The sequence below is a fragment of the Vicugna pacos genome, chromosome 1, assembly GCF_048564905.1.
Source record: "Vicugna pacos chromosome 1, VicPac4, whole genome shotgun sequence".
In the NCBI taxonomy this organism is placed as follows: domain Eukaryota; kingdom Metazoa; phylum Chordata; class Mammalia; order Artiodactyla; family Camelidae; genus Vicugna; species Vicugna pacos.
This window is the reverse complement of record NC_132987.1, coordinates 73,268,331-73,295,367: the sequence shown is the minus strand read 5'-3', so window position 1 is coordinate 73,295,367 and position 27,037 is coordinate 73,268,331. Positions and strand designations below refer to the sequence as shown.

The window sequence follows — 27,037 nt, the reverse complement described above, 5'->3', positions numbered from 1 at the left end:
CTACACAGGAGTGAGTGGTCTAGGTAGATTGACCTAACTGGAAGTGAACTGGGAAAAGAGATGGTTCTGGTTCAAGACTACAGACTGAGCACACACTTATCTCACCCTCTTTCACTGACAGTAAGGAAATACAAAAGAAAATAAACCCACAACAGTAAAGATAATGGTCTGGGGAGAAGCACTAGCGAATTAGGTATTTCAACACATTTCTGAAAGATTGGGAGTGTATGAGAAGTGTGTGAAAGAATGAAATTGAGTGGAAGCCACAGTTCAGAATATGTCTATATTAGAAGAAAGCTACAGGCAAAGCCAGTCTCTTCTGGGGGCACTAAAAAGGCTGCAGGCTCAACGCTGACAGGTACAGAGAAAGAGAAAAGGAGGAGTAAACTGGCGAATTACTTGAGAGTTTCTTTCATACATTTATATCAGTTAAGTTGTTGCTCATCACTTCCCCCACCCATCCTTGAAAGAAAAAAAAAAGAAAGAAAGAAAGGGAGGGAGGGAGGGAGGGAGAGAGAGGGAGAGAGAGGGAAAGGGAGGGAGAGGGAAAGAAAGAAAGAAACAAGGAAAGAAAGAAAGAAGGAAGGAAGGAAGGAAGGAAGGAAGGAAGGAAGGAAGGAAGGAAGGGAGAGAGAAAGAAAGAAAGAAAGAAAGAAAGAGGGCCAGGGAGAGCAAATGTGGTAGACCCAATTGAATACCTGGATCCTGCTTGCAGACTCTAAAGGAAGCCTGCAGTTAACACCTCATATATACAAAGCAGCTGCTTTAGGCAAAATCTGTTGGGAAAACGGATCTAGACATATTTACATCACAGGGAAGAAAGCTTTTGCCAATCACCTATATGATTTAATCTAGTCATTTATTCTGAAATATGAATGGACAATAAAGGATGACCAGACATATGAGGAAAGCCAGCAGTGCAAAGGTAAATAGACAAGAGACTAACAAGAGAAGAAAAAAAAAATCAGGTACAGAAGAAAGTGTAACAAAATTTTAACTGGTATCCTCAGAAGATATTGCCTTCATAATGAAAAAAGGACAATCAGAAAATAAGAAAGGAACCTTGCTTGAAATATAAAATATGATTGGTAAAATATAAAAATGTAAAAGACAGGCTTGAATATAAAGTGAAAAAAATTTCCAGAATGTAAGAAGGAAGATATAAGACCAAATACATGAGGAAATAATCCAGAAGGTCAACATGTAATTCCCCCAAACTACTGCAGAAAGTCATGTCTTCAGACTCAAAGATCCACTGGTGCCTGACAGCATAATAAGAAAAAAAAAAACCCACATTTAAACACACCTTGTGCAATTTCAGAATAAAAACAAAGGATCCTAAAAGCTTCTACAGAGAAAAAGAAGGTCAAAAGTACAAAGAAATAAAAGTTAGATATTCCGCCAGACATCTCGATTCCAACACTGGAAACTAAAAATCAATGGAACAATACCTTTATTTCTCAGTAAAGGGGACTATAGAACTAGAATTCTACTTCTAGCCAAATTATCAGTTAAGTGTAAGAGAAAAACTAAAATATTTTCAGATTTTCAAAACCTCAAAGTTTACCTTCTATATACCCTTTCTGATGACTTCTTTCAGAAAACTGAGGGATAAAATCAAAAAAGAGGAAGAAATGGAATCTAGGACACAACAGGCTCAACCCAGGAGTGTGATAACCACAAGTCCCAGTACGAGAGCTGCGCAGTAGGCCCCGAAAGCAGTCAGTCAAGACTGGAGCAGGGGCTGGGGGGGGCTTTGGGAAGGGATCTGTGGGATGAAAGTGGATTCCGTGCCACAGACGGCGTGACTATGATGAATGTGCATTATTCTTTTGTCAACAAGATGGTAAAAGCAGTCTGAACCTTCAGGCAAAATAAAAACTGAACAAGAAAGTCCCAGTATATAGAGCCAACTAAGATTCTGAGCAAATGATGAAGTGAAATAAAGAGAACTCACCTTGATCTTCATACTACAAACTTTTTCCTTTTGTATGGAACAAGGATTGATAGTAACAATGGACACCAAAAGAAAATGTAATTGTTATTTGCTTGCAATGTTCAGTATCCAACCATAGATGAGACACAGAAGACATGATTGTAATAGAACAATGTAAATGTTATCAAACTTGATACTATTAAAGGGAAGGCAAACTTGACTGATGGTGGGAGGTGGAAACTAAGGAGAGGGGGAAGGAAGGAAAGGGAGCTAGTGTCCTCATCTTACATAGCAGAAAGCCAAGAGATATTACTTAAAGTCAATGAAGAAGAAATTGAAAGTATTTAAAGTCACAAAGTTATGCAATTGAAAAATTAAAAATAAAAATATAATTACCCAAATTAGAGAAGAGAGGTAGGCGTCAATATGAATTAAGCCCTCTTCTTTTATAAGGGAGAGTCTTACACAACATTGTAAAATGACTATAACTCAATAAAAAAATGTTAAAAAAAAAATAAGGGAGAGTGTACAATGATTGTGTAAAGTTGATATTTCAAGAAAAGAGATATAAAAATATTTTATGTTAATTATGAAAACGACCAGCAGAAAAACAGAAATCAAATTGGGATAAAAATAATTGCTTCTTTTTTTTTATTGAAGTACAGTCAATTATGATAAATTTGGGAGTTTGAGATTTACAAATGTTAGCCACTATATATAAAAATAATTGTTTTTGAGGTAGGCCTAGAGGTAGGGGAGGAGGAGACCCTTATATGTGGTTTTTTTTAAAACCACCTACAAACATGAATTAAATTAATACTTTAAAACAAAAAGTGAATGGGAGAAAGTAAAAGTGAAAATAGTATATATATATATATATATATATATATATATATATATATATATATATATACACACACACACACACACACACACACACCACTCTTTCAAGCATGGCTATAAAAGAAAGCAGAAATTAATTAGTAGCTAAAGGAAAATACTTATGATGGGAAATTCTAGAGCAACATTGTCCAATGTTGGTCATATGTGGCTATTCATACTCAACTTAAATTAATTACAATTAAACAAAATATAAAATTCAGTTCCATCAGTCACAGTATCCACATTTCAAGTTCTCAGCAGCCCCATAAGGCTAATAGTGGCTACCATATTGAATGGAGTAGACATTGAACACTTTTATCATCAACAGAAAGCTCCACTGAACAGAGTTGTTCTAGAGCCTAACTGAACATTGATGAAGGGCCCTACCTCTCATCTCTGTCTGCATGTTCAGTTCAACAGAACAAGTCTTTACATGTGAGTATTCCAAACAAACTGCTGAAAAATATGATAACAAAACTTCACCAATTCAGAATACATATTCAAAGATAGTTTTAGCTGCTGTAAAAGACATGTGCAGTATTATTTTCAGTGAAGTACCTGATGCTAACAAAATGATGTCTACAGCAGTCCCAGAATAACTTGCTTTAATGAACATTAAGTTTATTTGCAATCAGAGTAAACATATTTATTGTAATTATTTCTTTAAAAGAACTTCAAGCTATCTTACTATCACCAATGGAAAATAATTTCCAGTATCTCATAAGAGATCATTAGACAAGCTCATTAATATCATGCAAATATTTGAAAAATTACTTTAAGGAATGAAAATCTAACCTGAACAGAAATCAGAATTCAAATCATATTTTCTAAGTCTAATCAGGGATAAAAATACTCTCTAGACCTCTAAAGAAGAAATATCAAATCATAGAACTGTTGTGCTGAAGGAACAGTAAAGAAAAAGGAAAAGCCTCTCATCTGAGAGACAGGAAAGTCCAGGAAGGGTAAGTATCTCAGCCCCGAGCTGCACAGCCAGCCACTGGATGGGCACGCCAAGACTCCCGCACTCCCGACCCTCAGCGTAGCACGGTCTCCCTGCACCACGCAGATCTGACAGACTCTACGTGCGCATTGCAAATGCCAAGACAAAGTTTATGTAACAAAGATTTGTCATTTTCTTTAACCTCTTAAGGTCTCTTCATGTCCTCCTAGGGAAACAAAGTACAGAAAATCTGACAAAATATTTATGTCCCAATGACAATAAAAATTATTCTCCTGTTCCCCTATATAGGAATATAAACACTCTTCTCTAAGAAATAAAAAATTAGGCAAATGAAGAATAAATCACATTTTTCTGAAAATGTGAAAGTCTAAGGTAGCTTTTTGATTAAAGAGCTCTTTTGAAAGTGAAATGAAAGCTACAGCTCCAGAATAACGCACATGTGGACAAATAAATACAATTTTCCAAACAATGAAGCAGTCTGTGGAGCATCTGAAGACCATCCATGAGCTCCAAGTTAAGAATCTCTGAGCTCAGGATTAACAATAAATTGTTTAAATTTGATTTAAAGCTATATATGTGTTGCACAAGGGACTCTAGAGCTAATTTTAATTGTCCATTGACTTTCATTATAAAATTCCCTCAACTAACTAGGCTAAAAACTTTGATGAAAAAGAGGTTAATAACCAGATCTGACTTTCAAAATCCTTAAAGTTCTAGTTCCTACCTCTCCTTGGTTAAACTTTCTTTACTTTCTGGAGTAACATCTCCTCTTGTTTCTTCCCCCTTCCTATGTCCCTGGACCATAGGGACAGAGGGCATTCCCCTTGCTCCACATTTTAATGCTGAGGACTTTGGTCCTTTGACCTGAGTTTACTTAATATTTACCATGTCTGATGGGACAGACACATACTAAAATTCATTGTCACATTTCACCATAGCTGTAACACCCATGAGATAGACAACCTGAAAAATCCTCCTTCAGCTTAAAGGTTATGTGTAATAATCAGTACCTTCTGGAATTCTGCTTTTCAGGTAACAATGAACACAATTATTACATTTATGAAGCATAAAAGCAACTGCCGTATAACTTGAGAAGAAGGCTGCTCACCATCCTGCAAAGGAGAGAATTCTGAGGTGCTCTTCTGCCGGGGTGGTGTTAGCAACACAGCCGGCTCAAATACACGCGCTGGAAAACTGCTGGCCAGATTCCCACTTCCTGGCGGGTTGGGCACCTGAGACAGTTTAACAGGCAAATCTTCCTGAGGGAATTCAGCCACTTTCTCCCCTCTGAACAGCAACGGCATGGAGACATCAGCATTCACAACTGGACCCTCTGAAGAAGATGAGAGGCTGTTAGTACTTAAAGGAATTACGAGCAAATGTCAGGTATTGGTACTTAAGTGCATTTCCACGAAGGGCAAAATCACGTGGTCTCCAGAGCCTTCCTTTTCTAGTCCATATCCTCACTTAGCAGGAACCCACAGGCAAAGCTCCTGTGGGGCCAGCACTGGGAAGAAGTACCCGGGTTTTGGTTTTCTGTTTTGTTTTTTTTTTAATGGAGGGACTGGGGATTGAACCCAGGACCTCGTGCATGCTAAGCACGTGCTCTACCCCTGCGCTGTCCTCCCACCCCTAGAAGCAGTTGTTTTTGAGAAAAGCGCACGGGTCCCCTGCCCTTGAAGACATACCCTAGCCACTGAGTTTATGTCAGGCAAGTGAAATTTTAGAGGCAGCCACTTCTTAGAGTCCCTCCTAAGAAAACACTCCTAAACATATAAAACTCTTTCCACACAGAGACACTCATCAAACTATTACTTAGAAGTAAAAAACATGAAAAATCCTAAATGCCCTATACGACCTGTGGAATATGATGATGGCCCATGAGATGAAGAAAGGCTTTCAAAGCATTACCACAAATGAAGTAAAGTTACGAATTTCTGAAACTCTATTTTTTTCTTCCCAAGACCACCTCTTCTCCTCCTGAACCTGGGGCACCATAACGAAAGGTGCTGCACTAAATTCCCACATGTCTGGGAAGCTAGTTCTGCTACTTTCTATTTGTGTGACTTCAGTAAGTTACTAACCTTCTCTCCTGCCTTAGTTTTATCATCTAAAAAATGGGGATAACAAGGACACCTACCTCATAAGATTGAGTGCAGAACTTTTTGCAAATTAAGTGAAAGCTGCATTATAAGGATTAAACAAGGTAATACATACAAAACACTGTAAAAGTACTTGGCATAGAGAAAGTATCTGATAAATATTAGCTGAAATAGTAGTGGCCAATGTAATAGTGACAATGCTGTTTATGCATAAACAGCCAATGGCTACATGTAAGTTTACAGTTTTGTTTACTCTGTAAGTTATTTTAATGCTAATCTGAGATAATAAGATTATTCCACTCACCTGGACTGTCCATATTTCTTCTACTTGTGGCTCCCCTTTCTAATGCCTGACTTCCTTTGTTATTTATCACAGGACAGTTCTTAATGGCATGGGTGAGTGATATAAGTTGCTCATCTGTTGTGATCATGTACTGCTGAAGTCTCGCCTCAAGAAAAGAGAACAAAATAGTATTACTGGCATATCAGACCACAAATCATCACATAGATATGTATAATTATGTCATTGCTTCAAATACTCTTAGGAATTCAGACTTTCATTCAAATACTAAAATAATGCTTTCATAAAAATACATAATTATAAGTATTTATTAAATTCCATGATAGAGGAATGGTTAAATACATGATGGAACATCATTAATTAATAAGTGCACTGCTACAGTAAGAATTAACCCTTTCACAGGGCTTTCAATTTACAAAATCCCTTCACATAGATGATACCTACTGACTCTCGAGCTACCCCAAGAGACAGATACATTAGGGGGGGGAGACTCAATACAGTATTATACAGGCATTTAAACTGATAAACATGAGCATTATAAAAATTTATGGTAATGCATATAAAATAGTATTAAGAGAAAATATATACATATATATATATATATATTAGTCGACACTTGAACAACGTGGAAGTTAGCAGTACCAACTCTCTGCTGTCAAAAAAATTCGTGTCTAACTTTATAGTTGGCCCTCTGCATCCAAGGTTCCACATCCACGGATTCACCCAACTGCAGACCGTGTAGTACTGTGGTACGTATTTATTGAAAAAAATCCACATGTAAGTGAACCAGCACAGTTCAAACTGGTGCTGTTCAAGGGACAACTGTATATACACAAACAGACACATATATCTCCAAGATGTACATAATATACACAAACAGACATATATATCTCCAAGATGTACACACATTTGATAAAAATCAGATGTGGTCAGAAATCAGAAATATTATTAGTATGACAGCTAAATAAAGGCCATGAAACAGTTTTATATCAGCCCAAATTTTCCCCAAATTCCACACTCATATACCCAATGGCCTACTTAACATCTCCATCTAGAACTCACACAGGCTTCTCAAACTTAAAATATACAAAAGCAAACCCCTCCACAACAGCCCCTCATCAACGACACTTGTCCCTCTAACTGCTCAGTCCAAAACTCTGATTCTTCTCTCTGATCTTCTCCTTCACTTCACATCCAACCCATCAGCAAATCCTACTGGTTGACTTCAAAACATGTTCAGAATTTGGTCCCTTTTCACCACCTATTCCACTTCCAACCTAGAACCAAGCTGCCATGTCTCACCTGAATTATTCCAATAACTCCTGTCTGTAATACTCTGCTTCTGTGTTTGACCACCTAAACTGTAGTCCTCCACTGCTCCCAGACTGCACTTGGGGGCACCAGAATGGATCACAGGGGCACCACAGGACATTTTAAATCCTCAGGGGAAACACTGATGTTCAGGTACCGGTGAACTCCTACTAGCTTGAAGCAGTTCACAGACTCCACATTAGATCGAGATACATTACTTTTGATGGTGTCCTATCTTTGTGAAGCTGAGTTTTTAGTAGCTGCTGTGCCCAAAAGCATTAAAATGATTGTGGAGTAGGAAATAAGAGTGATGGTGTCCAATATGATTCCAAGTTTTGAGAAGCTGTACAATGCCCAACAGGTATCTGTGATCTCATTAGTGAACAATGATGGTTATTTAATCATGAATAAAAATATGGCTTTTTCTATCACTTTACATGTATTATTTTTTTCACACAGCATCCAAGTTGTTAAGACGTAAGTACTTATTGAGTTGTTTGAACCTCACTACTTAATCAGTGAGACTGCTGGGTATTTCTGTGGCCTGGGGTGTCCTGAGACACTAAGGGCACCCTGAGCGGAGAAAGGGTGGTGATCTCTGATCTAATCTCAACATAGCAGCCCATCGTTTTCCTCTTAAAACCTTAGTCAGATCACTCTCTTCTCTCCCCAGAGCCCTTCAGGGGTTTCCCTTCTCACTGGGAACAAAAGCCCCAGTCCTTATCCAGCCTGCAGGGTCCCACGTGGTCTGGCTTCCGGGCTCTTACCTCCTCCTACTCTCTGTCTCCCACAGTCCACTCTGGCCGCACTGGTCTCTTCCACGGCTCTGAGCTCAACAGCCACACTCCCACCTCAAGACCTTCGCCCTTGCTGTTTCTCTGTCTCAAGTGCCCTTCCCCCAGCCATCAGCAGCCCGGCTCCCTCACCTTCTTCAAGCCTTTGCTCAAACGTCTCCTCCTCAGACAGACGTGGCCCATCTCACTTACACCTCCCCACCCCAGACACTTCCTATGCCTCCTACCTTTTTCTTTATAGTACACATAACCATCTAACTTACAATATACTTCACTTCTTTTTTTTAAGGATTTATTTAAAGTATAAGCTCCATGAGGGCCAAGATTTCTTTTTCATTCATTACTGTACTTCTTGTACCTAGGACAGTGCCAGGCCCACAGTAAGTGCTCAGTAAAGATTTGTTGAACAAATTGATACACTTGAAAAGTGCCCATCTTCCCAAGAGAATTGAAAACATATGTTTACACAAATACTTGCACATGAATGCTCACAGCAGCATTATCCATTCATCACACACAAAAAGAGGAAACAACTCAAATCTCCTTCAACTGATGCACAGATAAGCAAAATGTGGTAGAGCCAGATAAGGGAATATTACTGGGCAATAAAGAGGAATGCCATACTGACACTCACTACAGCACGGATGAACCCTGCAAACATGCTGAGTGAAAGAAGTCAGACACCAAAGACCACACACCGCATGATTCTATTTACATAAAACATCCAGATTAGGCAAATCTATAACAACATAAAGCAGATTTGTGGTTGCCAGGGGCTGAGGCAAGGAGTGAATGGAAAGTGAATGCTAATGAGTATAGGGTTTCTCTTTGGAGTGATGAAAATATTCTGGAGTTAGATAATGGTGCTGGTACCAAATTCTGTGAGTATACTAAAAAAAGCCACTGAATTGCACCCTTTAAAAGGGTGAGTTATATAAATCAATAAAAAATGTTAAAAAAAAAGGGTGAGTTAAATGGTATGTGAACTATACATCAATAAAAAGATGCATATTTTATATCTAATGTCCACTGACACAAACACAACTTGTCTTCTAACTATTGATTTTCTAGTCTCTTTTGGCTGATAAATAAAAGTAATAATAACCACTATTTGACAAAAAGATGACTAAAGATACTAAAGATACTATAAACATCTTTAAATGGTGTATGTTACAGGAGGGTTCCTCAAAGGGTATCCTCTGCTGTCCTGAAACTAAAAGTAACTATCATAACACTCATTTCACACTTTCAATAAACTCCTGTAATATTGGTAGTTATCATTTAAATGTAGACTCTGTCCTCCCCAATAAATATCAAGTTTCTTAGAGACAGTAGATTTATTCTGTACAGTATTTGTAGTGCACGTTTCTACTATCGTACCTCCAATGTAATAAATGTTCAATAAAAGTTACTGTTGATGATAATAAAGAAGTGATAAATAATCACACTGGCACAACTAAACCAAAAGCCAACTGGAAGAGAATCTCATATATTCTTAAAGATGGTTTACACTACTAAACACAGAAAAATCTGGGATCTCATCTGAGTACCTGGGTAGCAGTATTTTCTTCTCTCAGGAGAAGAATTTCAGCTGTCAGAGCATCAATGAGCTCTCGATGATCACCTAACACCTGTTCCAGTTGCTTCCTTGTCTCGACTTCTTTACGCAGCTGGAGCTCACTCTACAAAAAGAAAATCAAATAAACTCCCATCAACAGCATTGCATGTCAAAAACTAAAACTTCCTACTCAAGCTGTCAAACAAGGTAATACTTGCAAAGGATATATTACGTGACTGTAATGACTTAATATTTTTATTAAAAGGTTTATATTTCATTACAATGTGCTGTTTTATCTCTTCCCTTCTTTAGATAGAACACAATGAACAGAATGGTATATAGAATTAAACGACTACAATTTCTGTAGAAGAGCACTGCTTACGTATATGTAGGCCATCTCTAGGACACACTGGTATCTGGTAATGTTAGCTGGTGACGAGGAAGCAAACAAGTTAAATGGAGGTTTGGGTGGGAATTAGATGTTTCATCATATACCCTTGTGTGTCTTTGAATTTCATACCATGTAAGTGTATCACTAATTCAAAAATTAAGTTTGTTAAAAAAAATTAAAAATTAAAACAGCAAATTTAAATTATTTAGCTTTGTAAAGCAAGTGATTAACTAAACAGTACCTGCTTTTTAAGCCTGTAATACCTTCCAAAAGCCAGAAGTACACTCCTAGAGATTCCTGACTTACAGGTGGAGGAGTGTTAAGACTTCCACAAGTCTGACAGTGTAATAAATCTTTAAAAAGCAATTTTAGGAAGACAGCGCCAGAGAAGTTGGTACATGTGAATCAGGGTGGCAAATCAACTTCTTTTTAAATAATAAAATTTCCTTACACATTTTTTGGTCATATTTGCTTAACAAATTTAAATACATAAAAAATAAATAACAGTTTAAATAGATTTCTCAAAAAGATGTAATACATAACCAATTCTAATTCCATAGCATTCTGAGGACTGATTATTATTCACAAATGAATTAATGAAATAATCCCTTTAACGACAATAAAATGTCTCCTACTTCCGACACTGCAGCAAAGCCCAAGTTACCAGTGATGCAGATAACATGAAGAATTTTCCTAATCTGTGTCTACAGACTACAGGCATGCCACTCTCCACACTGAACTGACGTGGGAGTAGCAAGGAGAGAAGAACAGTAGAACGCGGACATGGTTAGTACCTCTAATTAATCTGCCACTGCCAAACTGCAATATTGAGTATCAGCAGAAGATATTATTTTATTTATAGCAGGCTTACCTTATTAATTATATTTTACAAAAGCTCATATTAAAAGCAACATCAGAGGCAAGGGTATAGCTCAGTGGCAGAGTGTATGCCAAGCATGCATGCGGACCTGGGTTCAATCCCCAGTACCTCCACTAAAAAGATAAACCTAATTACCTTCCACCAAAAAAAATTTTTTAAATAAATAATAAAATAAAATAAAATAAACATCACTTATCTGATGTATCTGTATCAAGATGTTGAGGGGAATTAACAGGATAAACCTTTACTACAGATAATTCAGAGCTGAGGTCTTTTAAACAAAGCTATTCAAATACTTGGAGATTCCAATAACTCGAGTGTTGACAGGAAAACCCCACCTGTTTCTGCTAGCAGTGTGGCAGAAGGGGAGACTGACAACCCCACGCCCTTACCTCTTTAAGGTACCGAACCAGGCGACAGAGGGAGCTCACGAGCGACAGGGTGAAGCCGGTGAGACCCTGACTGTTCTGGAGCCCCTGGACCTCGCGTCCTGTCCACCGCTCGTATTCTCCCATTTCGTGTTCCACTTCATGTATCATGTGTTTGAGGACATCCAGGCTGGAGTTACTGCTAGTTGGTAAATCCGTGGAGGCTGTGCTGGCTGATAATGTGCTACTCTTCTGCTTGGAAGGAGGTCTTTTTTTCACTGATAATGACAGAAGTCATTCTATGTTAAGACCAGGAAAAATTATACTAGAAAAACATTTGACTGTTGTTCACAATTAGAGAAAGCTTTTTAACAATAAAAATTATCATCATTTTCTCATTTAAAAAAATTATACTGTTCAAACCATACTTATGCTATCCATAATGAATGTATGAGAACCATCTTTCTAGAATTAAATGGAATAAAAGTAGACATTATTTGGCTACCATTCAACAAACTTACGTAGTAGAATCCAACAGGATGAGCATAAGGGAAAAAACACGTACTAAGAAACTAAGACAGCTGTATCTAGTTACATGTTTAATAACTCATCTTTGTGAATGAAGGGGTGGAACCTTTATTTAACAGCTGTTTTTGCTTCCTGGAGTTCAGCACTTGCCCCACAGCATAGCTAGCGTCTAGAGTCGTGGTAGACGCCTCAGGTGGAAGTCTGCCATGGATTCTCCTGACAGCATCGGGAGCACTCAGAGCAGCTGAAAGGAAGAGTATTTCCAAACGTATCTCAGGTGAACGACAACAAAAAGTCTTTTATGCATTTCAACTGACAGATCAATCAGTATTTTAATCAGACTAAGACAGTCAAAACTCAAGTAATGTTCCTTTAAAAATTACTGTGTTTCAGGAAGAACATAATAAAGCCAGCTACTCTCTAGGGAAAACAACACAAACGGGGACCAAACCTTTTTGGTCTCCTGGTGGAGAAGCAGATGATGGAGTTCCTGAAGATGTTGTTATTTGTGACTGTGTTGCTATTTTTTGCTGAATATCAGTCCATAGTTTATTAATCAACTCAGAATTATCTTCCTTTATTTGCTGGAGAAACCTATAAATTATGGGACAACAAGCTATATTAGAATTCGTAAGTGCTATCATTTAAACTGTTCAACTGCTTACATGTTTGGTCTGAAGAAACTTTTAATAATTCACAAAGAAAAATGTTTTGCTTTAACTTATAAGACAAAAAACTAAAACGCCAGTCTTCTCAGTGTTAGAAGGAACCATTCCATCTCCCTCTCAGTTTCTTATCTATGTTGGCTCCTAAAGCAGGAGTGATTTGCCCTTTCTGAAGTTTTGTGCTACAGGCTCCATCTTCTCCTCGCCTTGTCTAGAGGAATTACATGGCTTGGCCCCTTCTGGTTCATACAAAGGAGCTTGTCCTCAGAGCACAGGCTCTGCCTATCACTGAAGTAAAGTGACTGGAGCAGACTCTGCTCCTGTGCGTCGGGAGGCGGGGAGAGGGAATGAGAAGGAGAGCTGCAGTCTAGAGGGTTAGAGAGCTGAGCCTTTTGCTATAATCACCTTTATTATTGATAAAGCTGATATTTCAATCTACAATTGTCCAATTTCTTTGTCTATTTCCCAACTGGACAGATAACTTAAAAGAGGTAGGGGGCCAAAAAGTGGAAACAACCCAAATGTCCACCAGCTGATGATTGGGTAAGTAAAATGTGCAATATCCATACAAAAGAATATTATTCAGCCATAAAAAGGAATAAAGTTCTAACAAGCTACAACATGGATGAATCTTGAAAACATGTGAAAGACACTAGACACAAAAGACCATACATTGCATGATTCTATATATAGGAAATGTCCAGAATAGGCAAATCTATAGAAAGAAAAAAATAGATTCATCTAATAGATTAGATAGGGCCGACAGGTTTGGGAAGAAATGGGGTTTGGCTGTTAAAGAGTATGGGGCTTCTTCTGGGGGTAATGAAAAAGTTCTGAAATTGACTACATTGCACACTCTGGGAATATACTAAAAATCTTTGAATATTATACTTCAGATGGGTAGATTGTATGACATGTGAACTATATATCAATAAAACTGTTACAGGAAAAAAACAACAAAGACAACAAAGGAAAGGTGAAATCTTACTTAAGGGCTCCACAAACCTCAACCTAGAGGAGCTACTTTCAAGCAGCCTGTGGACAGCACATCAAACATTATCTGCTACAAAGTTTAGTTAGCAAAAGGTCTATAATGTGGTCCATTCACATTATGGCCAGGTATCAAAACATCAGACAGACACCTCTGTTAAGATAGTGTTAATTAACACTAAATCCAACCTTCAGGATAAATCCTAAGAAACATGTTGTAATGAGATTTCTATAGAAGCTGGGAAAATCCAAACCAGTTTAAACTCACATTACTGTCTCTAATGTTTATAATTTTAAGAGTCAGGTCAGGTGAAATAGTAAGAACAACAAAATAATACACATCATCTATGGTGGGCTTAAGAATGGCCCTCCAAAAGATACCCATAACCTAATTCCTGGAACCTACGACTGTTACCTTATCTGACTAAAAGGGGACTGAGCAGCTGTAATTAAGTTAAGGACCTTGAGTTAGGGAGAGGATCCTGGAGTATCCAGGTGGACCCTAAATGCAGCCACATGCATCCTTATAAAGGGGAGGGAAATTCTGACAAATACAAGAGGAGAAGGTGATATGAAAGTGGAGGCAGAGATTGGAGTGATGTTGACACAGGCCACCATCAGCCACCAGAAGCCAGAAGAAGTAAGGAATGGGTTTTACCTTAGAGTATCCAGAGGGAATGTGGCCCTACCAACACCTTCATTTCAGTCTAGTGAAACCGATTTAGGATTTCTGGCCTCCAGAACTGTGAGAGAATAAATTTCTGTTCTTTGAAGCTGCCAAGTTTGTGGCAATCTGTTACAAAGTCCCCCAAAATTAGTACAGTTTTTGGTACCTGGATATGGGGTGCTGATGTAACAAACACCTAAAAATGTGAAGATAGCTCTGGAATTGGATAATGGGTAAAGGCTGGAATAATTTTTAGGTGAATTTATGACAGAAAAAGCCTGAATGTCTTAAAATGACTATTGATATAAATACAAACGTTAAAGACTCTTCCAGTGAGGGCTCCAGAGGAAGTGAGCAGCATGGTAGAGAAAGCCAGTATCATCTCAGAAAATAACATATCACTATAAAGAGAATGTTGGTAGAAATGTGAATTTATCAAGAGATAAATTAAGAGAACTGTTAAGCAAAAAGGAACCAGGACTTAGTTTGAGAAGTTCTCATACACTCTAGATTACAAAAGATACTCAAATCAGGAGTCACTGTTAGGAAAACATGCTCTGTAGAGAAGTGTATGGCTGGATAACCTTTTGCTACTTCTAAAAAGATTAGGCATATGACTCATGGACCCTCTCAACGATCTCAGCAGAAGCCAACAACAAAGATGGAACTATCCACAAAAGCTCTGTCGGGGACTTCTTATCTAATGACATGCTTTCCCATGACATACACAGGAGACCCATATGATCTTTTAAGAATGTTATACTAGCAGAAATACTATTAGCTTGTACTGAAAGGGACAGAGATAGGATAAAATAAAGGAAGGGTGTCAAACTCCTAAAATTCTCCAGATAGAAAACAAGTCGATAAAATTACTCAGGGGCAAACATGGGCTTCAAGGAAAAGGAATAATGATTTCAAAGCCAGGGCTGCAGGTATAGAGACCAGATCCACAGGCACAGAGGTCAAAGTCAGAGCCACAGGCACAGAGGACAAAGCCATAGACCCAAAGGATGAAGCCTCAGAACAAAGAAGATTATTACCAGGCCTTGAAATATAATAGAAGTTGCCCTGCTGAGTTGGGACTGGTGACCCATTTCTTCCTTTGATTTTCTCTCTTTTAGAATAGAGATGTCTGTAATTATCGTATGCCTCTTCCATCATTGTATTTTGAAAGCAGATAATTTGTTTTCTAGTTTTCTAGGATCATAAATGGAGAGGAATATTGGCTCAGGGTTTATCACATCCAGAGTTTTACCCGTATCTGACTTAGATGATCAGACTTGGTTTGAACTGATGTTTCAATGAGACTTTGAACTTGAGCTAATGCTGAGACTTCAGGGGATACTGGAATGGGGTGAATGTAAATTTTGCATGTGGGCCAGTGGGTGGACTGTGGTAGCCTAAATTATAGTCCTTGAAGATTTGCCCATGCTCTAATCCCTGGAACCTGAAAATGGCCAAAAAGGGTCTTTGCAGATGTGATTAAGTTAAGGGACTTGAGATGGTGAGATTATATTGGGTGAGCCCTAAATGCAATCATGTATATACTTATAAAAGAGAGGCAGATGTAGATTTTGATACACATAGACACACACACAGAGGAGGTGATGTGAAGACAGAGGCACTGGGGTGATGCAGCCATTGATTCATAGCCAAGCTCCTTCCATTTTCACTGATGACCACTTATGAGCACCAGATCTATTTTATGGCAGCATCAACCACAACAGTACTTTAATGACTTTATTTCATAGACAGCTTAGGAATATCAGCCTCTCTAATCCTTAGCATATAAACCCAAGCCTACTCGAAAGAGCAATTTTCCTTGTCCTTCGGTTTTTGCCAGGTGGGATTTCCTCCTCACATTCTTCCCGCCTTTTTCCCGTAACTGCCTCTAACACCACCCTTCCCCCTCCCTAGCCTGCACACAAAGGTCTACGGAGGGAGTAAGGCAGTGGTAAAGGTTACAGTAAGAGAAATGCTTGCAGTCACTGCTTCCTCACCTGGAATGTGCTGACCCCTCAGAAATACCAACGACCTAGAAGAGGTTTTTGAGGATTGGGGTAAGAATTTATTTATCACATATAACATTACTTCCATGAGAAATCAGTTCAGTGCTCACAGGAACTCACAGAATTCACAGAAATTTTCAAACCAGAAGGTACCTTAGAAATCATATATTCTACACCCCTCATATTTTACAACTGAGGAAACAAACACCCACAGATTATCTGATCAGTAAGTAACCTTAGTTGCCAGATAAGTCTAATGCCTCTTCTAATACCTCATGCCTAGTACGTAACAAATAGCACTGGAGACATAAGGTATTCAAAAGTTGGAAACTGGGCGGGGGGTGGGAAGAGATAGACTGGGATTTCAAAACTGTAGAATAGATAAACAAGATTATACTGTATAGCACAGGGAAATACCTACAAGATTTTATGGAGCTCACAGAGAAAAAAATGCGACAATGAACATATATATATGTTCATGTATAACTGAAAAATTGTGCTGTACACTGGAATTTGACACAACATTGTAAAATGATTATAAATCAATAAAAAATGTTAAAAAAAAAGGAAAAAAAAGTTGGAAATTGCCTATTTACCCAACTAATGAGATAAAATTAACCTTAACTAACCAAATTAAAAAAATTACTTAATTCAAGTGTGAAGAATAAAAGCAATTCTGTACAAGATTAATTATATTTATGTTCTGAAAGAAAAAGATGACACATATTTCCAGATATCCCTGAGAAAATGGTGACCAGCTAAATCTGAATCACACTACATGTCTCCTAAAACACTATAGAGTGAAACAAGAAAAGCAAACAGAACAGTAGATAACCCATAGCTCCTATGTTATTGAAAGACAGAGAGCACTACTAACTTCAAACCACCTGTAAGAAGAAAAATAAGCACCAAATTCCAGCAAACAGATTACCTGCGCTCCTGCTGGAAGCCTCTGCAAAGAATGGGGGCAGTTCAAAGTGACTGCGCAGAGAAAAGGAAAGCTGAGAGCCTAATGGTGGCAAAAATCACCTCTAGAAATAAAAGGTTCACTCTGAGAATGCAAATACTTTAAAAACAATAACAATCTGGGCAATCATAACACCACCAAGAAGTGCACAGAACCCAAGGTGGTAGTCTTGGGAAGGTATCACTTCTTAAGGAGAACAGAGTGAACAGGAAGGGAGAGGTGCACTTTGAAGGGTGAGTCCTGAAGGGGAAAAGAAGTACAAGTCCTTCAAGACAAAAGGGAACCACAAAATTGGAGTATAAACAACTTTAACCCACCGATACTTTTAAAACAAGAACAAATGCACCCATTAAATAAACTGTGCTTCACTATAACTGAGAAGTCACTCAAACCCTCTCCACAAAATGTAAAGTATAACAAAGGCAGTATATCAAAACAGAAAATTTAAATTGAAGTATTTCAGCTGATGAAAATTCCTGCTCCCCACCTGTGAAAAAAAAGTTAAAAAAACTATAACATAATACTTCAAATGGGATAAAATATACTTAAAGAAGCACTCCTTCAATCAGAAATTCTGAAACTAAGACCAGAAATGGACAAAAAACAGGAAGAAATAAAACAAGAATTAATTAAGCTGAGGAAAGAAATTGAAGAAAAATTATGTCAGAAATAAAAGTTAAACAACATGTCCACTGAAGAAGTGTTAAACAAACATTACTAAGCAATATTGAAGAATTACAGAAAAACAACAAAAAGAATAATAAGGAGAATAAAAAGGGTTAGAGAGAAAGTGCTTGAAGTGAAAAACAGAAATCTTTTACGTATATAAAAGGAGTCTCTGAAAAAGTAAAACAAAAGATAGACTGGGATTTCAAAATTGTAGAATAGATAAACAAGATTACACTGTATAGCACAGGGAAATATGCACAAAATGTTATGATAAATCACAGAGAAAAAAAATGTGACAATGAGTGTGTATATGTCCATGAATGACTGAAAAATTGTGCTGAACACTGGAATTTGACACAACACTGTAAAATGATTATGAATCAATAAAAAAAGTAAAACAAAAACAGTAATTTAGAACTAAATATATATATATATATATATATATATATTTAAATAGTTTGTATGTATATAAAAAAGGGCAACCTGGGTTGGGAAAGGAAAAACTGACCTGGAAAGGTAAACTCCAAGACATAGCTTAGCAATATTTAAATTTTAAAGACAAAATAAATTTTAAAGATAATGGAAATCAAGTCACTAGACAAAAATGCCAAATCATAAGGGCAAGAAAATTATCCTAGCATCAGACTTCTAAAAAGCAACATTCAAGGCAAACCAAGAGTGGAGTAGCATTTTCAGGAAACTTAAGGAAACAAAATAGGAATCAAAGACACCAAAAGCACAAGCCAAAAAACAAAAATAAATTAAGTGGAACTACATGAAACTAAAAGCTTCGGCACAGCAAGAGATTCAGTCAACAAAATGAAAAGGCAACCTGTGGGATGGGAGAAAATATCTGCATATCATATATTTAATAAGGGGTTAATATCAAAAATCTATAAAGAAGTCATACAACTTGATGGAAAAAAAACCAAACAATCCAATTTTTAAAATGGATAGAGGAACTGAATAGACATTTTTCCAAAGATGACATACAAAGCCAACAGGTATATGAAAAGGTACTTAATATCACTAATCATCAGGGAAAAATGCAAATCAAAACCACAATGAGATATATCCTTACACCTGCCTAAATGGCCATCATCAAAAAGTCAAGAGATAACAAGTGTTGACAAGGATGTGGAAAAAGGGAACACTTGTGCAGTATTGGTGGGAAAGTTAATTGGTACAGGCACGATGGAAAACAGTGTGGAGGTCCCTCAAAAAATTAAAAATGTAACTAACCTATGATCCAGGATTCCCACTTCTGGGTTTATCTTCTGGGTATATATCCAAAGGAAATGAAAATAGGACATCAAAGAGATATCTGCACACCCATGTTTACTCCAGCATTATTCACAATAACTAAGATATATCCACAACCTAAGTGTGTGCCAATACATGAATGGATAAAGAAGATGTGATATATACATAAGTATATATACACAATGCAATATTATTCAGCAATGAGAAAGAAGGAAATCATGCCATTTGTGACAATTGTGGATAAACCTGGAGGGCATTATGCTGAGAAAAAGAAGTCAAAGAAAGACAATTACTGTATGGTATCACTTATAGGAGGAATCTTAAAAAAAAAAGAAAAAAAAAGCTGAACTCATAGAAACAGAGTTGAGTAGTGGTTGCCAGGGGCTGGGAGGTGGGAGAAATGCGAAGATGGTAAAAGGGTACAAATTTCCAGCTATAAGATGATTAACTTATGTACAGATAGTGATTGTAGCTAATAATATTGTATTATGTATTTGAAAGTTGCTAAGTGAGAAGATCTTCAATGTTTCACCACAAAAAAGGTAACTATACGATGTGATGGAGGTATAACTGCTGTGATGGGAACCATGTTGCAATATGTAAGTGTATTAAACCAAAATGTTGTACACCTTAAACTTATACAATATTATATGTCAATTATATCTCAATAAAACTGCAGGGGAAAAAAGAAATGGCCTTGGGAAAAAGCATTGTAGGTCTTTATGCCATATATACATACGTGTCTGCATTCGTGTTTGACTGAGAGTTTAGAGAATTATCCAACTCATTCTCACTTTCTTCTGACTGGCTGGTAACAGTTCCTTCTTTGTCATCATCAACTTCATTAAGAGCCTTTCTCAACAACAATAAAGTAACATCATAAGTTGGTTATATATACACTCATCCTTTCCTTTTGTCGTAACAAGAGAGATCCTTCCTTCTAGGGCTAATTCCTCCCCATGTGTTCTAGAACCCAAATGCTTTTACCTCCTTCTAGTCCACCAGTTGCCTCTTTCCTCTCCTGGACCTTTAACCTCTCCTTACTGGCTCACCCACATTTAAATGTAAGTCTCTCCCATCTTATCCTGACCCTAAATTTGTCTGAAGCTACCATCTATCTTCTCTCTTTGTATCATAAACTTCTTGAAAGAGCTGTCCCCTACTTCTCATCCACCATCTATGCCCTGAAACTCTGCTTCTGCCCTGCCATTAAATTTAAACTGACAAGGTCAACATCAACACACTTGTTCCCAAATCAAATGGGTATTTCTGACTTTGCCTTCCCTTACCTCTGATTCATTAGACATCAGTGACCACTCATTTCTTTCCTTCAAAATCTTCTTTATAAACTTTTCTTTTTCATTTCTATCATATTGCATTTTCTTGGTTTTTCCTCTTCTTTTGACCATTCCTTCCCAATCTCCTTTATTGGTTCTTTCTCTACCCTTCCCTTATAGTTGATATCACTCAAGGTTTTCCCTTTGGATCTTTTCTTCTCTCATCTGACTCATTTTCTGTATGATTGTATCTTATTCCAAAGCTTCAACTACAAGCCAAATGCTGTTGATTTCCAAATCTCTATCTTCACCCAGATCTCTCCTGAGCCCTCAACATTCATATCCATCTGCCTAAAAGATATCCGTAGAACATCTTACTCCACGTGTCTGAAATTTATCATTTTCCTAAGCCTTTCCTATCATTCTTCCACAAACCTCATTCCTGTCATATTACCAAGATGATGAACAGCATCACCCTCTACTCAAGATTTTCAAGCCAGCAAACGAAATTATCCTTCTCTTTCATCCATCACATCCCGTCAGTCACCCAATCCTGTCAATTCTACCCCTTTTTAAAATCTCTCAAATCTATCCCTCTTCCCCTTTACCTACTTCCTGTCAGTCCTCACCACTTCTCAGTAAGATTCCAAACTGAGTCTTCTGTAACCAGATTCTCTAACCAGTCTTGTCCCTCCCCAGTTCGTCTCCCACACTACTGCCAATTTCACTATGACTGCTTTAGTGGCTCTACTTTTACTTTCTGATTCCTTAGCCCTTCATGATCCAGCTCCTCCCTGTCTCTCTTGCCACTTTCCCACCCTCATCATAGAGACCATGATCATCCGAAACCTAATTTTTTAATAAGTATCAAAACATAAATGGTTTCTGGCTAGGGATACAGCTAATGGGTTTTCACTATTTAAAATATGTGTAACATTCTACTTAATTGCCCTTATAAGTAGAAAACAATATACTAATACGATTCTGGACCTTGTGATTCCCTAGGATCATCTAACTGATGTCTCCTTTTCTTCAGAGAAGATACAAATAACTTAAGAAATTATATTAAATAGGTCCTAAGTCCTAGTCATTTATAAAAAGTTGATCTATTTTAATATTAAATTCTTCATAGACTTTTAAAAAATGTTTCCTATCTCAAAATTCTAAACATTTTGATTAAGAATCCCAAATTAGGTTAAAATATAGCTAATTAATGTTTTACTACTGTACTTTTCCCATGTAATTAGTCAATAAATTCCAAGTTTCTTGGGTAGCTGCTTTTTAAACATACTAATACATTAGAAGGGACTAAGATTTAATAAAGAACTAGTATCTGGTATTATGCTAGGCACTTTACATAACCTACCTTGGTGGATCCTCACAATGACTGTAGCCTGTATATTCTATTCCCATTTAATAAAAAACAGTTTAAGCCAACTCAGGTACCTTGAAAAATCAACTCAATATCAAACTGCTAGTATGTAACACAGATTCATTCACCTGACTCAAAGTGGAAGTGGATAGACTCTCTTTTCCATATTTGTAGATGGTGCCACAGTATTATGGAACCAGACAGCCTCAATTTGAATGCTGTCTCTGATACTAACTAGCTTTGTGATCTTGCACAAGTCATTTAATTTTTCTAAGCCTCAGTTCTTTCATCTACTAAATGGGGATAATAATAGTAACTATCTCCTAGGTAAGTACTCAATAAATGTTATTATTATCCAGTCCTATCTTGTTTAGTACAAGCATTACTCACAGAAAGTACAACATGCTTGAGTAAGAACAATTCTAGCAACCACAACTTGGTATTTATTGATACTAAAGCTTTTCGAATGTTTACCACAATGCCCATCTACATCAACTTAAACTTAATTTCAGCATGAGCACTTATGGCTGTGTGCAAAGCACATTACCTGAGGCTCTACGACAGATTCACTAAGGATAGCCTGGGTGACTGGATCTTGATTTACCACAATGGGACCTTGAGAGGAATCAGGAGCCATCGTTACATTTGGAAACCCTGCAGAAGGAAAATAAGTCATGATGATTTTGTTTCATTTAATTAAATTGACTTCACACGCACTAAACACTGCCATAGGTTTGAATCATCATGAAAATCTTAATAATAATAATAATAATAATAGCAAGTCACACTTATATAGTGCTTACTATATGTAAGGCACTGTTCTAAACACGTTCACACAAATTAAATTGTTTCACCCTCACAAGATCCTACGAGGTTGTTACTATTAGTATTTTACATATGGGAAAACTGAAACTCAGAGACATGAAGTAACTGGCTGGCACAGAGTCAAACTAGTGAGTGGCCAAGCCAGGATTCAAATCTTAAACTGAAAACTAATGATCTGTTTTTAGGATTAAGATAAACAATAGATTATATACACATTAAAGTGAATAATGTGTATCTCACAAAAGGAAAAGTTCCCCTTAGAGAGAGACTGAGGTTGCTTTAAGTTTCAGACTAAGCTTTACTCAAATTATATACAAAACAGGTACTTTAATTATATGGTAATTTAATATCAATAATCTGAAATTAAGTCTTATTTTAAATTATGATCTTATATATTTCACCATAAAATATCTTAGTAAATAATAAGTCACCTTTCCTTAGCTGAGTAATTTGTAATAGTTAATATTCTTAGTGAAAAGCAAATAAATTATAATAAATCTATGCCTAACAACCCTTGCATGCTATCTGCTCTAGAATACACATAATATAAACAATACGATGCCTGAAAAAAGATTTTAAATTCTTCCAAATAGCCAGGTGTGGACTATGGTTTATAAGATAAAGAAGCTTTTGTTTGATTTGAATACTTCACCTGTGCGCCTACGAGGAAAATCAACAAATAGATCTTTTGCTGTAGCCATCAAACGATCAGTTTTTTCCAATACATCCTGCATCTGGTATTGATCAGAAAGAATCTAGACATATGTTAACATAAATATTGTTCAGAATATATATATATATACATATATATATATATATTTATAAATACTTAACAAATCACAAAGGAAAAGTTTCTATAAAGGCGGGAGCATAAAAATAACCCTAAGTCCTTCCGTGGCAATATCTGTAAGTACCAGTAGATGGGGCTATTACAATAATAAGTGGATTCCAAATGCTTGCCTTAGATCCAAAGAATTATTAAATTATGACCCAGTCCACACACAAACATAAAGATAGATACACACCAAAATAAAAGTTTTGCTTAATCTTACTCTTTGAGAACCACTCTGATATTTTCTTTTTAGTTTCTGTCCTATTTTTTCAAATGATGGTTGCAACCCACTAACTTGATTTTACAATCCACTAACATGTTGCGATCCACAGTTTGAAAAACATTGATTAAAGATATGAATCTCGGAGCCATAAACTCAGAGATGTGAATCTTTGGTATTTCAACCACTAACTGATTTCATAATCCACCAGTGGATCCTGACCCACAACTTAAAAAACATGTGGTGAGGTTTGAGTTTGAAGACATTAAACAAAAAAAAATGATGCTTCTGCATTTATAAACAAGCTCAGTTTTTATCCTGGAGAGATGAGAACTCAAAAAATACCATTACAGTGGTGCCTCTGACTATGCACTTTCAACTTAGAACTTTCTTAATTACAGTAAGGACACATAGGCTGGAGTAAAAGCAAGTTAACTCCATCCACCACCACTAGAAGGCACTCTTAGGATGGAAAGAATCTCAGAATGGAAACTGCCCAGTTTGCAACACTGACTGAAATCAAAACATCTAGTAACAAATGCTCTTACTGGAATTTCTCTAGACCATGGAAACAAGTATATAGTATGACCTCAGTTATTGTTTTAGGATGTGAAGAAAAATAACGAGAGTCACATTTGACTTTTTCTCCTTCTCCCCTGCTAAAGCCAAGCAGGTTAGCTGGCTCAGTAAGTGAGAAGTCCTGAATTTGTTCCTTCCACAAAGAGTAAACTTTGAATGGCGTAAGGTAAAGAGCACATCTGAAACCAGAAGACTGGCATCCTAGGTCTGGTCAAGAGATGCTAAGCAAAATCCAACCTCTTTAAATTAAGTTTCCCAAACTCCCGATATGTAAATGAAGATACAACTACCTCCCAGCCCACGGGGGTGTTATAAGGTTGTGGACTGAAAATCTGCATACAACTCTATAAATATTTGAGAATGCACAACTTAAATTTCCATCCCTGGTTAGAAGCCATCATGCAGTACACCAATTAGAGCTTAGGAAAGAAAGTAAATGAGTATTATAATCTATTATTTATACTAGAAAAATTATACAAAATATATTTCCTGTTGGCAGGTTTAAGAGTTCACCATTTTTTTTTTTAAAAAAAGGCTTGACCTCCTATCAAAATAAAGAGATACAATTGACAGAAGCAGATTGTGGAGGAATAATTTTATCATATGAAGACTGGATATTAATTATAATGAGGTCTCCAGTAAAGCCACTGCCCTGCAGCCCTCTGCTAGCATCTGTCCAGGCTCCTTGGAGCAGATGGTTTGAGAGGCCAGAGGTCAGTGGCTTTCCCTCGTTCTTTGTAGATTTCTTTACTACTCCTCTATGCGAGAACTCATCGTCATGACAGGTAAATCAATCTGTGTATAGATTATTTCTCCAGATGGGTTTGTAGAGCACAAAGCCAAACTTATGAATAGTAGAACACATCTTGGATTTCCAAAAGATCAGTCAAGGTCCCTTCAAAAACACTATTGGAAACTTCTCATGCTAGCAGTTTTGCTCTCTGGTAATAAAAACCAGACAGAATTGGGAAAGTACAGAGACTAGGATAGTAATTATACTTTTAGAATTTATAAAATCTTATCAAAGCCTCCCTTTCTCTGATTTGGATGTGAACTATTATTTGCTTGATTCCCATGGCATGAGTGTATCATACAGCAAATGAAATACAAGACTTTGCAGGTCAAAGAGCCTTTCTCTTAATTTACGTTAATTGAGGAGCCCAGCTTCTGGGGGACGGGTCCTGTTAGCTCTAGCCCATATTGATAAGGCCGAGGTGGATATGCCCAAAGAGGCCTCTTCCGTTGGTCCCCACACTCCCTTATCAGAGACATTACAGATTTAGTAATATTGACATAATAGATGTATGCATCCTTTGACTCAGCAATTCCACTTTGAAGTGTTTATCCTACAAACATATTAATACATGTACTCAAAAACATTTCAAGGATATTCATGACAATATTTATAATGACAAGGCAGGAAATAATCTGTGGGTGGCAGACACTGCTACTTACCCACCAATATCCTTTCCATTTTCCCTGTAACAGTAGAATTCCCAAGTTAGTCAAGTACATAGCTAATTTGCCAACTACCCTTGCAGGTGAGAATGGTCATGTTCTGAACTTCTGGACAAAGGGACAGCAGCAGAGCTTCTGGGTGGTGTGTAAAAGGAGTAGCATGCATTCTCCTTCCCACTCATGCTGCCTGGAATACAGCTGAAGGAAGCTGGAACAGCCATTTGCACTCAGACACGGAAGTCCTGTAATAAAGGACCAGAGAGCCCCCTACCAACTACCTTGGACCTCCGAGCTGTACCATAAGAGAGAAATCCATTTCTATTTTGTTTCAACCACTATGTTTGGGGGACTTTTTGTCCAGGTGCTTATGCTATACTCTAATACACATCCTAAATGTCCACCAATAAAGCACTGGATAAATAAACTGTGCTACATTCTTATACTATATGGCTACGAAAAAGAAAAGTAGATTTCTAAATACTGACATGGCATAACCTTCAAGAAATGTTGTTAAATGGAAATGCCCGAATCCCGCTAACAACAGAGGTTCTCAGCTCTAACAAAATACTAAAATTACATAGCAACTGTCTAAAAAAATACCTAAGTGGAGTCACATCCCAGGTCCACTGAATCAGATATCTAAGTATGAATATGGCTGAGTCCAGAGACTGGTTTTTTTAATGGAAATTAGTCAGTCAGGGTTGAGAAACACTACACTAGAGCAGGAGGAAGCAGCATTACCAAAGGAAGGCAGAGAAATTTCACTCCCTCTCCCTCACCACTCTTCTTCAACCCCTAATTCTACATCTACTACATACAAGGTGTAAGAAATTCAAGACATGAGCAGGGACCACTAGGGAGGGGAAACAAAAGCCCAGAGTCACCTGAAAGGGGCTTCCTCTTTCCCTGACCAGATCTGTGTTCTTAGGTCTTTCCCTGAGAATTACAACATAACATTTAAATGTACATGACTTGTCTAAGATCACCAAAAGATATACACCTCTAAGGAACATCCTCTCTCAACCCACTGTTCTTTCTATAAACTCATGTAAACATTTATTTCAGAGATATAATTCTTCCTAGTGATACATAAGGTCAAGACTTTCATATTTCACTAAGAAACCTGATGAATTCCTCAAAAGACAAAGTGTCACTTAAAGCTACGGTAGGTCACCCAGACAGCCAAGTACAATAACCTTCGACACTGAACAGGAAGCAACACTGAGCAAGAA

The 27,037-nt window shown here is 37.2% G+C and overlaps 1 protein-coding gene across 7 annotated transcripts in view; it reads right to left on the bottom strand.

Annotated features, from left to right (window-relative positions):
• SPICE1 (spindle and centriole associated protein 1) overlaps positions 1 to 27,037 on the bottom strand; it is a 153,247-nt gene that overhangs the window by 8,904 nt on the left and 117,306 nt on the right. For all 7 annotated transcript variants that reach the window (XM_072965073.1, XM_072965080.1, XM_072965056.1 and 4 more), the window contains 9 exons: positions 23,369 to 23,471; positions 22,439 to 22,545; positions 19,982 to 20,094; positions 12,464 to 12,606; positions 12,119 to 12,256; positions 11,509 to 11,762; positions 9,838 to 9,969; positions 6,186 to 6,330; positions 4,888 to 5,112 (listed from right to left, as the gene is read on the bottom strand). In XM_072965073.1, the coding sequence (XP_072821174.1) occupies positions 4,888 to 5,112; positions 6,186 to 6,330; positions 9,838 to 9,969; positions 11,509 to 11,762; positions 12,119 to 12,256; positions 12,464 to 12,606; positions 19,982 to 20,094; positions 22,439 to 22,545; positions 23,369 to 23,471 (1,360 nt within the window). The remainder of the gene's footprint in view (positions 1 to 4,887; positions 5,113 to 6,185; positions 6,331 to 9,837; positions 9,970 to 11,508; positions 11,763 to 12,118; positions 12,257 to 12,463; positions 12,607 to 19,981; positions 20,095 to 22,438; positions 22,546 to 23,368; positions 23,472 to 27,037) is intronic.